Below are 15,146 nucleotides of genomic sequence, written 5' to 3'. Positions count from 1 at the left end.
AATGTTCTACTCCTCTTATGGCTAAACGAGGAAACATATGTTCCGGACTGTTCCAGAAACAAAAGTGTCACACATGCACATAAACTAGTCAACATTGCTTCCGTGGGGGCGAAACTAGGCAACATGTTTCGGAAGCAAAATTTGCGTCTGGGAAGCAAAAGTGTTTTTGACCTTAGGCAAAAACATTTTCTTGTTTTCAAGAAGCAAAATTTGCTTCCGAAAGATATGTCTCCCTCGCGGCTAAACTTGGAAACATTTGCTTCCGCAACACTGTCTCTACAAACAATGTTTTCTAGTTCAGTCAGGCCTTAACACAAAATATCAGCAAAACATATGCAATAAATATTTGGAAGCATCTTTCGAACTTTGTACCCATATTTACTAAACTCTGAAATGAAAATTGAAGAAAACTCGCTTTCCATGGAGAAAAAGGCATCCTAAAAACACGTTTGTTCAATTCTGCTTGATTCAGGTTTTTTCGAACAGAGAAAGATAGAGTACAGCGCTTAGGTCTTCACGACCGATCCAGGCGATAAACAAATCTACCGGGGTGTCTTTTTTGTATCAGTCCTCACGAAACATTTTCAGATAGTGTCGTTTGTTCCTATCGTAGCCATTTTCTTCAAAAATTGCATTGCCTTGACGTGAATTCGAACCAACCCGTTGCACACCCTTAACATTTTTTTAACTCTCTCCTGTTTATTTGCTTCACCCTTTAAAGAGGTATCCAAATATATTACGCTGAACATGCGAGTTATTTGCACAAGCGATTTGAAATTGGCATTAGAGTGTTCCATTGAATAGGGCGTAAAAAAATTGCCCTTTACTGTGTAGTCCAGTTTCTTACGCACTTTACACGATCGCGTTGGACGTTTGCCGTTCGGCCTTCGTACTTTGCAAATCCCCTTCAAGATGCCTAAAAATTGCTGTCACCAAGAAATAGAACATGTGGGATCCTTGTGTCTTATAATCGTCAACCTGCCGTTTGACTTTATTTATGAATTACTTTTAGGCTGCCGAAACGTCATTCTCCAACAAGTCTTCTGCATAAATTATTTCTTAACAGGACGTCTGCACTCAACAAAATTTAAATACTTTTGTCTCCGAACTATTTATGACATTCATTTTTGTTTATTGTATGAAATAACCGTCAGGTATTTTATCTGAATAACGTTTTCGAGAACTTTATTTTTTGCAAATCAATAAACAGCTGCTCTGCAAGACTCGTTTTTGTCATATAACGATATTGCTTTTAAATTAATAATCTCGCTTTTCTTTGACAAGTTTGAAGACATAACAAGCAGATCCCAAGGTGTAAATATTATTCGTCTCAGGAAACGGCCGTGTCCAAAGCTGTGATTGAATGATCCATCGTGGATTCAGATTAAGCATCTTTCCTTAAAATTAAAGATCTCGCTTGCAGAGCAATGGAGAAAACTGCAAACTTTACCGGAAGTGGAAATAAGACTGAAACATTTATGCAACTGCTGTGTTCCGCCAGTTTGTCAGGTGAAATACGCAGCGAGTTGATTTCTTTTATAGTAGTCAACATTTTTCTATCCATTACTGCCTCACTTGGTAACGCTCTGATCCTCGCTGCCCTGCCAAAAGAGTCTTCCCTTCATCCGGCGTCCAAACTGTTGTTTCGTTGTCTGGCAACAACTGATCTCTGTGTTGGCCTCATTACACAGCCTCTATTTGTTACCTATTTGATGTCCCTGTTTCATGAAAAATGGAGTCTTTGTCGGTACGCATTAGGCTCCGCTTTCTTAGCAAGTTATGCTTTGTCTTTAGTCTCTTTATTGACAGTGACTTCAATAAGCGCGGTCAGACTTCTCGCCTTGTTACTAGGAGTGAGATACAGACAAGTTGTAACTTTGAAGCGAACATACGTGATTGTAGCTACCTTTTGGGTTGTGTCCACTGTCGCTGCGGCATCGCACCTTGTAAATCAAGTTATAGTGTTTTGGGCTGTCAACATAATTATATCAGTTTGTGTAGTAACCTCCATCGCCTCGACTCGTACTCAAACATTTTCTTCACCCTCCGTCGTCAAAGAACTCTAATACAAGGCCATGTTCAACAACAGCATCCGAGACAGGCAATTCCACTGAACATAGCGCGATACAGAAAGGCAGTGTCCAGTGCACTGTGGGTGCAGTTGACATTAGTTGTATGTTATCTTCCATATGGTATTATGTCACCTTGGTTAAGAAATGGTACATCTAATTTACTTGCGTTGGAATTAACTATCACTATAGTGTACTTAAACTCGTCGTTAAACCCGTTTCTTTACTGCTGGAAGATCAGCGAAGTAAAAAAAAAGCAGACAATCAGAGACGCCCTTTGCTGTTTATCGAGTTAGTTCATTGACAAGTTACATCTATTTTTCCTCATAAAGTAAATTTGGAACATTAAGATAATTATGGAGAATATTTTATTGGGTAAAACTCGTAGCTTTCACTTGCACAGACAGTAAATGTTTCTTGAACTAACCTTCGAGGAAAGGACAGGCTAAAAAAATGTTTCCTCCAAGGCGATTAATTATACTCCAGCGAAAGTTTTTTTTCAGACAGGAATATTTTATTAGTTTCTCTCAATGAGTTCATAGTTAAATCCTCCTTCATAATCAGTTTTATTTTTTTCTAAATCGTAGCTAGTAAGTTTTTACAGTTGTAGATTCTTGAGTTGTTTCCCAAGCTGTCTCAGTTTTTAATTTTGTAACCGATTTAAGAACTTTGTATATTTCTCTGTAACATTTTGTGTAGTTTATGCTAAAGGTGCAGAGGTGGCGGAGTGTTTGAAACGTGGGAGGCACTGTACTCCAAGCCAAGCGCATACCCCCCGGGGTAGCATCCCCCTACTCAACTCAAATTTGTTAAAATGTCTTTATCAGTGTCTGGTGTGTCCGTTATCGATTTGTGACAATGCATAACTAGGCGGTTCAGACGTTCCTGCTCCATGATGCCTTTGGGTTGTTCTTAAGACCTCGGAGGGCAGAAAATGTACGTTCTGAAGTTGGCGATGCTACAGGTATTGTCAAATACAATCTTAACTACTATAGTGTTTTGGGGAAACGAGTTTCGTTGAAAGGCCTACACCATCTTATCCCGCCAAGCACGATCCTGATAAAACAATTTGTGTCTTGACACAAATGTACTTTGATACTTTTGCAACTGGAATGTGGGGACGAGAGTGGGTGGTGGGGGAACTGATCCCCCCAATATTTTTGTTTTGGAGGGGTACAGCCCCCTGCCCCCTTTGCTCCGCCTATTAGTTGAATATTCCAGAAGTTTCTAGTACACAGGAATCAAAGTGTTTTAAAAAAGTAAGATCATCATCTGTTCACGAGGCGTTCAAAGGAAAATGTCAACACTCATTTTTAAATCGGAAAATTCCAAGTTTTAGTTAGCAGTTTTCTGTTAGACATAGGCAAGCAATGCGTGCAAGAGCTATAAGGCCTCTCGAGAATTAGACCTCTTTCTCTGATAACCTACATTTCTTATTATATTACGTACTATTATCCGAAATATTGTGCTAACATCATTTTTCTTGAAATAAACCTAAACTCAGTTTTTGCAATGATATCATTCCTCGGCCTTGCCTTTTTAAGCTTGTATTCGAAATTGTCACAAAGTTCTGCATTACGGTACAATAAATGACGTTAATAGCGAAATGATTTTAACACAATCGTTTGAAAATAATAAAAAAGGAAATAGAAAAAAAAGGAATTAACAATTTATATCGGACGGGTTAGGGGACTCGAACCCTCGGCCTGCTCTCGATAAGCAGACATGGTGCTGACGCACTGAGCTGAATGAATAAGTTCTGGATACAAAGTCGTGGCCAACTTTCGCTGAAGTGTTAAAGCAATTCTTTTTTTTTTTTCGTTTATGGACGAATTGAACTGAATGAAGTGAACTGAAGTGTGGAAAGTTTAACATGATTTGCTCTGGCAAATCTTTATTTGTCAGTTCAGTGCAGTTTTCGATTCTTGTTTCATAATTAATTTTCAGAATTCAGTGGCTTGATTTTAATAACAGTTTAGTCGTTTTATTGGAGCAATGTTTATAACACTAGATATTTTCTTCTCTATCGTGTAAATTACAGTAGGTTGCCTTTTTCAAGTTCTGATGTAAATCATTGCAACCAACTCCTATATTTTTTTAGGGCCTGGCTAAACTAGAAAAGGTCGAAGAAACATTGTTGTGGCGGCGACTGTTCCCCAGTTTAGCCGCAGGGGAAACATATGTTGTGGAAACAATTTTTGTTTGTCGAAAACAAAAAAGAAATGGTTTCTGCCTCTGGTCAGGAGCACTTAACCTTTCCGGAGACAAATTTTGCTTCCGAAACATATGTTGCCTAGTTGATTAAACATACATGGAAGCCAAGTTGACAAGTTTATGTACATTGTCCGTACAAGAACATGTTGAACTACAGCAACCGAGCAAAGCAATTCCACTGAACATAGCGCGATACAGAAAGGCAGTGTCCAGTGCACTGTGGGTGCAGTTAACATTAGTTATTTGTCATTTTCCATATGGTATAGTGGCAACTTGGGTTAGAAATGGTAGACAAACTACATCTCGCGTTGGAATAAAACTATCACCTTAGTAGCCTCATACATACAGACTCTGAAATTCAAACAAAATTCTATTTTTTTCTGTTTTTCAAGGTTCCTACGAAGGAACATTTCCTGTCAATTAACTTCGATTAAGTTTTCTTTGACTTTCTATGAATAAAATCGACCTTAATTGCCATGATTAGTATCGATTTTGTTCACGGAAAGTCGAAATTTAAATGGAGTAAAATTACTGTTACCAAGGATTAGAAGATATGGGCTCCCTGTGACTTATGTTCGTTAACCTGACCGTTTGACTTTATTTATGAATTCCGCTCAGGCTGTCCAAACATCATTTCCCAACAAGTATTCAGGTCAAAACATTTGTTAACAGGACGTCTGCACTGAACAAAATTTAGATACTTCAGTTTGTCTCGAACTATTTATCACATTCTATTATTATTTATTGTATGAAATAACCCTCAGGTATTTAATCTGAATATCGTTTTCGAGAAAATAAACTTTTGCAAATTCATAAACAGCCGCTTTGCAGGACTCGTTTTTGTCATAAAACGATCTTGCTTCTGAATAATCTCGCTTTTCTTTGACAAGTTTGAAGACATAACAAGCAGTTCTTAAAGTGTAAATATTATTCGTCCCAGGAAGAGGCCGTGTCCAAAGCTGTGATTGAATGATCCTTGGTGGATTCAGATTAAGCATCTTTCGTTTAAATTACAGATCTCGCTTGCAGGGCAATGGAGAAAACTGCAAACTTTACTGGAGGAGAAAAGCAGACTGAAACCTTTCTGCAACTGCTATACTCGGCCAGTTTGACAGGTGCAATACACAAACACTTGACTTATTTGACAGTAGTCAACATTTTTCTAACCATTACTGCATTTCTTGGGAATACTTTGATCCTAGTTGCACTTCGAAAGGAATCTTCCCTTCATCCGCCGTCCAAACTTTTGTATCGTTGTCTGGCAACAACTGATCTCTGCGTTGGTCTAATCTCAGAGCCTCTCTCTGTTACCTATTTGATGTTCCTGGTTTACGAAAAATGGAATCTTTGTCGCTACGTATTAGACTCCGTTTTCATAGCAAGTTATGCTTTATGTGGAGTCTCTTTATTGACAATGACTGCAATAAGCGTGGACAGACTTCTCGCCCTGTTGTTACGGCTGAGATACAGACAAGTTGTAACTTTGAAGCGAATATATGTGATTGTAGTTACCTTTTGGGTTGCGTCCTTTGTTGCAGCAGTATCGTATCTCGCAAATCACCAAATAGCCATCTGGTATGGTCGTTTAGTCATTTTGTTTTGTGTTGTAACGTCAATCGTCTCGTACTCAAAAATTTTTCTTACTCTACGGCATCATCAACAAACTCAACTAAAAGGGCATGTTGAACAACAACAACCGAACCAAGCAATTCCACTCGACATAGCGAGATACAGAAAGGCAGTGTACAGTGCACTGTGGGTGCAGTTGGCATTAGTTGCGTGTTATTTACCATATGGTATAGTTGGAGCTTTCAGTTATAATACGCGTACGCTTTCTTCATCGACTTTTCTTGCTTTGAACATAACAACAACTTTAGTGTACTTAAACTCGTCGTTAAACCCGTTTCTTTACTGCTGGAAGATCAGCGAAGTAAGACAAGCAGTAAAGCAGACAATCAGAGACGCACTTTGCTGTTTATTGAGTTAGTTCATTATGGAGTTATACACCAATTATTTCTAACAAAGTAAAGTTGGAACATTTAGATCATAGTTATGAGGGATATTTCGACACGGAAATATTTTGTTGGTCTCTCTAAATGAGTCCACAATTAAATTCCGCTTCATAAGCAGTTTCAGTTTCGTTTACAATAGTAGGCATAAAAAGGTTTTTGTAATTTTAGTTTCTTGAAGGTTCTTCCTGCAGCTGTCTCGGTTTTTAGCTTCGACCTCTTTAAGAACTTTGCAGACTTCTCTTTAAAGTGATGCGTAGCTTGTGGTAAAGGTGAATATTCCAGAAGCTGATTTTAATAGACATGATTTTGTTTTAAATAAATTGAGTAGCCTGCTGAATTAAGCTACACTTTTATTAAAGTGCTTGTTTAAAAACTCTGTCCACACTGATGTTTTTAATGACAGTTTTTGTCGTCGTGTTATCGAATATTAAGGGGGGATACCCTTAAATACTAATGGTTACTATAGATAACTTCTAACCGTTATATCTTGGGCTCCCTTAGTATCCTCGGTTAAGGTTTTGGCCATGTTTGTTCTATTGGAAGTTGCCTTCATTTTCGGTAGTCATGACCACTTTTGGTAAATCAAGTGACCAGAACACAAAAACCGTAAAAACTCACACAGCTTACATTTTTCTCGGTTTAAATCACGGGTAGTTGGCATTTAGAAGCAAAATCTGTAGAATGGTGTTGTTAAAATTCGCGTTAGGCCATCCCAATAAAATGTTTCGTTTCCCATCGCCCTGTCCCTTGTGATGGTGGGTCGGTCGGTCAGTTGGGATGGCCTTACTGAAAAAAAAAAAAACTATGACGTCAATAAGTTTGAGTGAGGTCATAAATTTTAAAATCAGAATGAAAATGTAAATTTCAACAAATCCATGCTACAGATTTTGCTTCTAAATGCACTTAAGCCGTGGTGTTGATTTAAAGGGAGGAAAATATAAGCCATTCGAGTTTTTAACCATCAGTATTTTATCTGAATAACGTTTTCGAGATCTTTAATTTTTGCAAATCAATAAACAGCTGCTTTGCAGGACTCGTTTTTGTCATATAACAATCTTTCTTCCGAATAATCTTGCTTTTCTTTGACAAGTTTGAAGACGTAACAGCAGTTCTCAAAGTGTAAATGTTATTCGTCTCAGGAAACAGCCGTGTCTAAAGCTGCGATAAAGTGATCCTGGGTGGATTCAGACAAAGCATCTTTCGCTAAAATTACAGATCTCCCTTGCAGAGCAATGGCGATAACAAACGTTACTGGAGGTGGAAATAAGACTGAAACCTTTATGCAACTGCTATGCTCCGCCAGTTTGACAGCTGGAATACACGAACACTTGACTTTTTTGACAGTAGTTAACATTTTTCTATCCATAACTGCATTTCTTGGAAATGCTCTGATCCTGGTTGCCCTGCGAAAGGAGTCTGCCCTTCATCCGCCGTCCAAACTTTTGTATCGTTGTCTGGCAACAACTGATCTCTGTGTTGGTCTAATCTCAGAGCCTCTCGGTGTTACCTATTTAATGTCTCTGGTTCAGGAAAAGTGGAATCTTTGTCGCTACGCATTAGATTCTGCTTTCATAGCAGGCTATGCTTTATGTGGAGTCTCTTTATTGACAATGACTGCAATAAGCGTGGACAGACTTCTCGCCCTGATGTTAGGGCTGAGATACCGACAAGTTGTAACTTTGAAGCGAATATATGTGATCGTAGTTTGCTTTTGGGTTGTTTCCATTTTCGCTGCGACATCACACTTTATTAATCATCTGATAACACTTTGGTCTGGCTATATAGTTTTATCATTATGTGTTGTTACCTCAATCGCCTCTTACTCAAAAATCTTCCTGACCCTCCGTCGTCAGCAAACTCAAGTACAACACCATGTTCAACAGCAACAACCGAGCCAAACAACTCCACTGAACATAGCGCGATACAGAAAGGCAGTGTCCAGTGCACTGTGGGTGCAGTTGGCATTATTTGTGTGTTATCTTCCTTATGGTATAATGTCACCTTGGTTCTCGAAGGGTAAACAAACTACATCCCATTTTCTCGCTTGGGAATTAGCAACCACTTTAGTTTCCTTTAACTCATCATTAAACCCGTTTCTTTACTGCTGGAAGATCAGCGAAGTAAAACAAGCAGTAAAGCAGACAATCAGAGACGCACTTTGCTGTTTATCGAGTTAGTTTTATGGGTTATATATCCATTATTCATCGGATAGTTAAGTTTCATTGGGTAAAACGCGTAGCTTATTTTCACTTCACGGACTGAGAACCTTCGAAAAAAGGAAAGTAGAAAACTATTGTTAGATTCAAAGGCTATTATTCCTACCCAGCGAGCAACATTTATTTTTCTTTTGAGGCAGACTACCAAGGGTTTTAAAAGAGTAGGTTTGTTAGTTTCTTTCAATGAGTTCACAATCATATTCTGCTACATAAGCAGTTTCTCTCAAAATCAAAGTTGTTCTCTTGGCTGTCTCGCTCGTATCCCTGCGTTTCATTCAACTCGCACATGCAGTGAACACCGCACAACGAATTTTATCTTGGGACTTCCCCCCTCCCCCGGAGCCTTTACAGGCGGGCGGACGTACGCTGACGTCAAACCCATTTTTTTTTTTCCAACTCGATAAGTATACCAAAATTTCTTAATCATGGGGCTCTCGCCTAAGGCGCGCGCGGGAGCTCCGCTATTAGGAATCTTCGGGTAAAACTCATTGCAACCAAATATGTAGCTCTTTAAACGCCATTTCAAACCCATCGTTTAAGGTAGATTGTAACCGCTGTATCTTCGCCCAAACTAGACAACACATGTTTCGGAAGCAAATTTGTGTCGGGGAAGCAAATATGTTTTTGACCTGAGGGAAAAACATTTCCTTGTTTTGGAGCCGAAGCAACATATGTTTCCCGCGCGACTAGACTGGGAAACATTTGCCTCCGCAAGGTTTCTGCAACAATGATTTCTAATTTAGCCAGGCGTTAACACAAAAGACCCGCCGCACTCGAGCAATAAATACATGGAAGCAGCTGTCCAACTTTGTGCCTGTATTCATTAAACTCTGAAATTACTGAGATGGACCTAAGATATTTAAGATTCGCTACCCAAGTAATAAGGCATCCGAAAAAGACTAAAAACAACTTCTTTGAAATCTACGAGATACAACTTTTTTTTTTGATTTAACAGAAAGTGTAAAAGGATAAAGTTCGGCCTTTTTTTGCAAATCCTTTTCAAAATGCTTTAAGACAAGACATGCAGTTCTCAAGGTTTATATATTAAGGAAACGTCCGTGTCTACAGCTTAAGTCCGATTGAGTGATCCTGTGTGGATACGGATAAAACATCTTTCGTTAAAATTACAGATCTCACTTGCAGAGCAATGGAGAAGACTGCAAACTTTACTGGAGGTGGAAATAAGACTGAAACATTTCTACAACTGCTTTGTTCCGCCAGGTTTTTAGGTGAAATAGGCAGCGAGTTGATTTCTTTTATAGTAGTCAACATTTTTCTATCCATTACTGCCTCACTTGGTAACGCTCTGATCCTCGCTGCCCTGCCAAAAGAGTCTTCCCTTCTTCCGCCGTCCAAACTGTTGTTTAGTTGTCTTGCAACAACTGATCTCTGCGTTGGTCTTATTGCACAGCCTCTCACTGTTACCTATTTGATGTTCCTGGTTTACGAAAAATGGAATCTTTGTCGCTACGCGTTAGACGCCGTTTTCATAGCAAGCTATGCTTTATCTGGAGTCTCTTTATTGACAGTGACTGCAATAAGCGTGGACAGACTTCTCGCCCTGTTGTTAGAGATGAGATACAGACACGTCGTAACTTTAAAGCGAACATATTGGGTTGTAGCTACCTTTTGGGTTGTGTGCACTGTCGCTGCGACATTGCATCTTATATTTCCAGTGCCAGTGTTTTGGATGGTCAACATAGGTATATCAGTTTGTGTAATGATCTCAATCGCCTCCTACTCAAAAATTTTTGTAGCCCTTCGTCGTCATCAAGCTCAAGTACGAGGCCATTTTAAACAACGGCAACCGAGCAAAAAAATTCCACTAAACATAGCGCGATACAGAAAGGCCGTGTCCAGTGCACTGTGGGTGCAGTTGACATTAGTTGTTTGCTATCTTCCTTATGGTATAATGTCACCTTGTTTCTCACAGTTTAGACAAACTTCATCCGATTTTCTCGTTTGGAAATTAACGACAACTTTAGTGTACTTAAATTCATCATTAAACCCGTTTCTTTACTGCTGGAAAAGCAGCGAAGTAAAACAAGCAGTAAAGCAGACAATCAGAGGCGCACTTTGCTGTTTATCGAGTTAGTTCATTTTTGGGTCATACATCTATTTCTCCTCACAAAGTAAAGTTGGAACATTAAGATAGTTTCAAAGGCCTATTTTATTGGATTAAACTCGTAGCTTAGTTGAACTCGCACAGACTGAAAACGTTTTTCGAATTAACCTTCGAGAAAAGGCAAGCGAAAACATTGTTTGCTTCAAAGGCCATTATTTATACCCCAGCGAACATTTTTGTTTTAGAAGCAGACGGACTATACCGGAAGGTTTTTCAGACAAAAATATTTTATTAGTTTTTTTCAATGAGTTTTCAATTAAATACTCCTTTATAATCAGTTTCTTTCTAAATCGTAGAGAAATAAGTTTTTTTTCAGTTTTAGTTTATTGTAAGTTGTTCCTCTAGCTGTCTTAGTTTTTAGCTTCGTAACTGATTTAAATACTTTGTAGATTTCTCTTTTTCGTATTGTGTAGTTTATGCTAAAGGTGAATATTTGTGTCGTATGAAATGTAAAAATAAAGGTCCATTTTTATTAATGATTGTTATAATAGACCACTGAAACTGTTATCAAGCATCTTTACATGGCCGTGGATGGCTAGGGCGGAAATGGATTACAACTTGGAAAATCGAGGTTAATCTTTTCAAGTTGTTTTCGCGCGTCTTCAAAAGAATCAATATTTATAGTGAAGATTGTTTTTCATGGCTTAAGTTTTATACCACTATTTTCAGAACAGTTTAGACCACAAATCCCGTGAAATCCCTGTGACGTAGCTCATTTAGAAAGAAATGTCAACACTGATGTTTTTAATAACAGTTTTAGTCGTTGTATTGGCACATGTTAACAACATTGCAGAATTGTTTTTCTTTTCTATCGTATAAATTAGGTTGCATTACTCATTTATATTAACCAACTTCTTAATAAAATCCCGAATTCTCGAACCTCCAGGAGAAACGAAAATTGCTTCAAGAAACCGGGGGTAAAATTACAGAGAAGTACTTTCCAAGTGGAACGAAAATTGCTTCAAGAAACCGGGGATAAAAATTACAAAGAAGTACCAACCAAGGAAACGAAAATTGGTTCAAGAAATAGGGATTCAACTGCAACGAACTCCTATAATTTAGAAAACATTAGCCGCACGAGAAACATGTTGCTTCACGGAATTAAAAAAAAAAATGTTTTTGCCTCAGGACAGAAAAACATTATTGCTTCTCGGACACAAACTTTGCTTCCGAGACATATGTTGCCCATTTTCTGTATCAGTCTGCGAAAAAATAATGTTATATACACTGTACTGCCGTTTGCTCCTATCCGCGGCATTTTCTTCGAAGTTTGCATTGACGTAAATTCGAACCAATCAGTGGCGCGCATTAACATTTCTTTTCAACGCTTCTCTGCTTATTTACTTCACTCTTTAAAGAGGTATCCAAAGAAATTTCGTTGAGATCGCGAGTTTCTCGAAGGCGCGATTTCAAATTGGCACTTGAGTGTGTCATAATTTTGTATTAAATATCGCGAAAAAATAGGGGGAAAAATCGCCATTGTAAACGGGCCTTTATTTTGTAATCCAGTGTCTTACGCATTTTAAACGATCGCGTTCGACGTTCGCCTTACAAAACGGTCTTCGCACTTGTGCATATCAATTTTATAATTTTCAAATAAGTGTGGGCGCCCTATGACTAACGCTCGTCAACCTTACCGTTTAAAACGCCATTCGCCAACAAGTCTGCAACTCAAGTTAGTTCTTTACAGAATTAAGATACACTTGGCTCCAAGCCACTGATCACATTGCGTTATAGTTAACGACAGGTACCTTAATAAAGCTTTCGAGAATTTCAACTTTTAGTTTGCGAATCAATAACAGCTGTCCGTAGGACTCGTTTTTGTCATAACAACATCTTCTTTTGAATAATTCGCCATTAATTTAACAAGCAGCTCTGAAAATGTGAATGTTATTCCTCATTTGAAACGGCCGTGTATGAAGCTTTAGTTCGATTGAGCGATCCAGGGAGGATTCTGGTAAAACATTTTTCGTCAAAGCGACCGATCTTATTTGCAGAGATATGGCGATAACAAACGTTACCGGAGATGAAAAGCAGACTGAAACATTTTTACAACTGCTATGCTCAGCCAGTTTGATAGGTGGAGTACACAAGCAACTGGCGTATATTTCAGGAATCAACCTCGTGCAAGCTTGATTAGTAAGAAATTCATGCAACAACTTTGTTACTGAGAAATCTCTGTGGAAAGAAAGATCTCAAAGCGCATACGTATTCTCCTTCTCAGATGTCTTTGTACCAGTAATACGTCGATCAATCTCAAAGTTGTCACGTGACAGCTAAAAGACCATTACTTGAAATAGCAGTACGTCAGACCCACTCAATTCTAAAAAGACAGGTTATTATCCATATAAAGTATGCTGTCCTCAGACTAATGTATCTTATTATTTTTTTTTATTTGCAGGAAAAAATACGAAAACTACATGAAGCAAAGACAAGACATCTTGAGTCACTTCTCTACTCAACAAGGTGATATTATTTTTTTAATACTGGCAATGGAATGATTTTTTTTCACGTGAAGGGAAAGGGGGAGGGGGAGGGGGTTGTTTTGTTAAAGGACCACAATCAGCCTCCGCTATTTTCGATGCCGTGATATTATGGAAATTGTATGGTGAAGCAAAATCAAATCACCTTTAACAGTTTCATTGTGATCTTTTTTATTTAGTCACGCTCCGTGTAGATAACAAATCAAAACTCTCGTTTGAAAACAAAAACAAAGGCGTGGCTGACTAGGGTCCTTTAATTCTGATTTTTATTTCGACTTTACCCTCAGGCAATATGACGATACCCGTCCATTGCCCTTTCCTATTAGGCGATCTCTCGGTATCGAGTGAGTATGTTCCGTTAGACCCGATAGCTTAGGTGACAACAAACTGATTCTCGTCCAGCGATTAACAAATCCCACTCCAGGTAGCGCAGATCTAACATGAGGAGTAGAGGAGTTCTGCTTATATTTTAATCTCACTGATGGTACGCGGCTTAACGAACAGAATGGCACTTGCTTTTATTCTACACTTGATAGTGATAACTCAATTGTTGTCGTTTACAGAGATGAACTTGAAGACTACCAGAGACAAGTGTCAGAGCTTCAGGCAAAGTTAAGGCGAGTGTTCAAAGATGGATGTTTAAACTTCATCATAAGTTTGTTTTATCCGAATAAATCAATTGTCCAGTGACCTTGACTTTCGAAAACCGTCTCTATTTTCAATCCAAGAACTTTACACAAAGTTCTCGGTATAGCCAATCAGAATAAAGATGACTTTCGGCTAATCAGATTACAAACCATACTCAGACACTTTTCCCGCGTTTAGTTAGTTTAGTTTCGGTTTCGAGTTAAATGTCTAGTAGACGCCTGCATGAAAAGCGAGAATTACCAGGATATGAAAATCTGCGAACAGATTGCTCTGCATGTTTTTAGTACTTCCTACGGTAGTCCTGAGGTTTAGACGTATGTAACCTTTGATCGCAAGATTGTTGATATTTTCCCTACTATATAATGTCTGCAGTACCATTGTAAATATCGTTGTTAATTGCATTTCAATTTATTTTTTATTCTCGCAGAGCTCAAAAAGTGCTAGAAGAACAGGTATGACAACGAATATGAACGAATTAATGTTAGTAGTTAATGCGGTAGTTCGACAGTCTTTGTGTTTTGTTTTAGCTCTTATAGTTTTGCACTCTGAAAACAAATAGATTTATTGCCACAGTCAGAGTGGTAATAGTAAGTAAGTAAGTAAGTATGACTTTATTTAACGAGGGTGACACCTGACAGTAATCAAACTGATAAACTTGTGGCCCTCACAAAAATATAACAATAACGAAAATATAACAATGGTATAAACTTTAAAAATAGATATTGATTTAGATAAAACTATGTACAACATTAAATACAATAACCACCTCACTGACGATTAACCTTTAAGCATCTTTCACTTACCGCCATCATTGACTCTATAAACTGTTACTGAACATCTAATTTTTAAGTCAAGCAAGCAGGTAATAAGAATATACGAATTGATTTCCAACGAGAAAGCCTAGATACCTACTTTTCCCCAATTAGAAAAAAATGTGTGGACAAAGGTCAGGAACCTTTTTTATGTTTGTTTTGCAGAGAAACCAGCCAGCCCTGTGTGTCAAGTGTGGACATCAAACTGCTGTGCTGTCCAATTCACACAGTGAGGCAGCCATGGACACAATAAATCAACTAACAAAGTAAGAAACTGTGATTATCATACTATGACCCGGGCATCCGTTATTTTATATCGTTTCGAACGAAGGGGAGAGTGCGGTCTTTGGAACCAAATCATTTCCCCCTGATTTGTTATACAAAAATGACGATGATTTTCATTCATGACTTTACCCTGGGCGAGATCCTCACGCTAGGAAACGCCTACGAGATGAAGACTCGTTCCCATGTACCTAGGTTGCTCTCTCACCGAAGAACAAAGAGGGTGACAACCGCGCGTAAATGAAAAAAAAAAAACAATGCGGCTATTAACCTTAAAAATTGAGG

The 15,146-nt window shown here is 38.4% G+C and overlaps 4 protein-coding genes and 1 pseudogene across 5 annotated transcripts in view; all 5 read left to right on the top strand.

Annotated features, from left to right (window-relative positions):
• The window catches only part of LOC144637265 (serologically defined colon cancer antigen 8-like), a 30,593-nt gene that overhangs the window by 9,922 nt on the left and 5,525 nt on the right, over positions 1-15,146 (top strand). The window contains exons 8-11 of one of the 2 annotated variants that reach the window (XM_078496390.1): positions 13,038-13,102; positions 13,683-13,736; positions 14,195-14,219; positions 14,745-14,845. In XM_078496390.1, coding sequence (XP_078352516.1) covers positions 13,038-13,102; positions 13,683-13,736; positions 14,195-14,219; positions 14,745-14,845 — 245 coding nt within the window. Of the gene's footprint in view, positions 1-13,037; positions 13,103-13,682; positions 13,737-14,194; positions 14,220-14,713; positions 14,846-15,146 lie in introns of both variants that reach the window. The other variant, XM_078496391.1, reaches the window with a different exon arrangement.
• On the top strand, positions 1,428-2,365 carry LOC144635452 (adenosine receptor A3-like; annotated as a pseudogene).
• On the top strand, positions 3,012-6,641 carry LOC144634781 (adenosine receptor A2a-like). Its single transcript, XM_078493814.1, has 2 exons — positions 3,012-3,033; positions 5,300-6,641. The coding sequence occupies exon 2, from the start codon at positions 5,317-5,319 to the stop codon at positions 6,268-6,270; it is 954 nt and encodes a 317-aa protein (XP_078349940.1). The 5' UTR covers positions 3,012-3,033; positions 5,300-5,316; the 3' UTR covers positions 6,271-6,641.
• LOC144634767 (adenosine receptor A2a-like) lies at positions 7,467-8,816 on the top strand. The gene has a single exon (XM_078493791.1). The coding sequence runs from the start codon at positions 7,528-7,530 to the stop codon at positions 8,470-8,472; it is 945 nt and encodes a 314-aa protein (XP_078349917.1). The 5' UTR covers positions 7,467-7,527; the 3' UTR covers positions 8,473-8,816.
• Positions 9,637-10,606, top strand: LOC144637213 (adenosine receptor A2a-like). The gene has a single exon (XM_078496341.1). The coding sequence runs from the start codon at positions 9,659-9,661 to the stop codon at positions 10,604-10,606; it is 948 nt and encodes a 315-aa protein (XP_078352467.1). The 5' UTR covers positions 9,637-9,658.

Source organism: Oculina patagonica, chromosome 13, assembly GCF_052425735.1.
Source record: "Oculina patagonica isolate OP01 chromosome 13, crgOcupat, whole genome shotgun sequence".
Lineage (NCBI taxonomy): Eukaryota > Metazoa > Cnidaria > Anthozoa > Scleractinia > Oculinidae > Oculina > Oculina patagonica.
The sequence above is the reverse complement of the archived record's forward strand: the minus strand, read 5'-3'. Positions and strand labels throughout refer to the sequence as shown.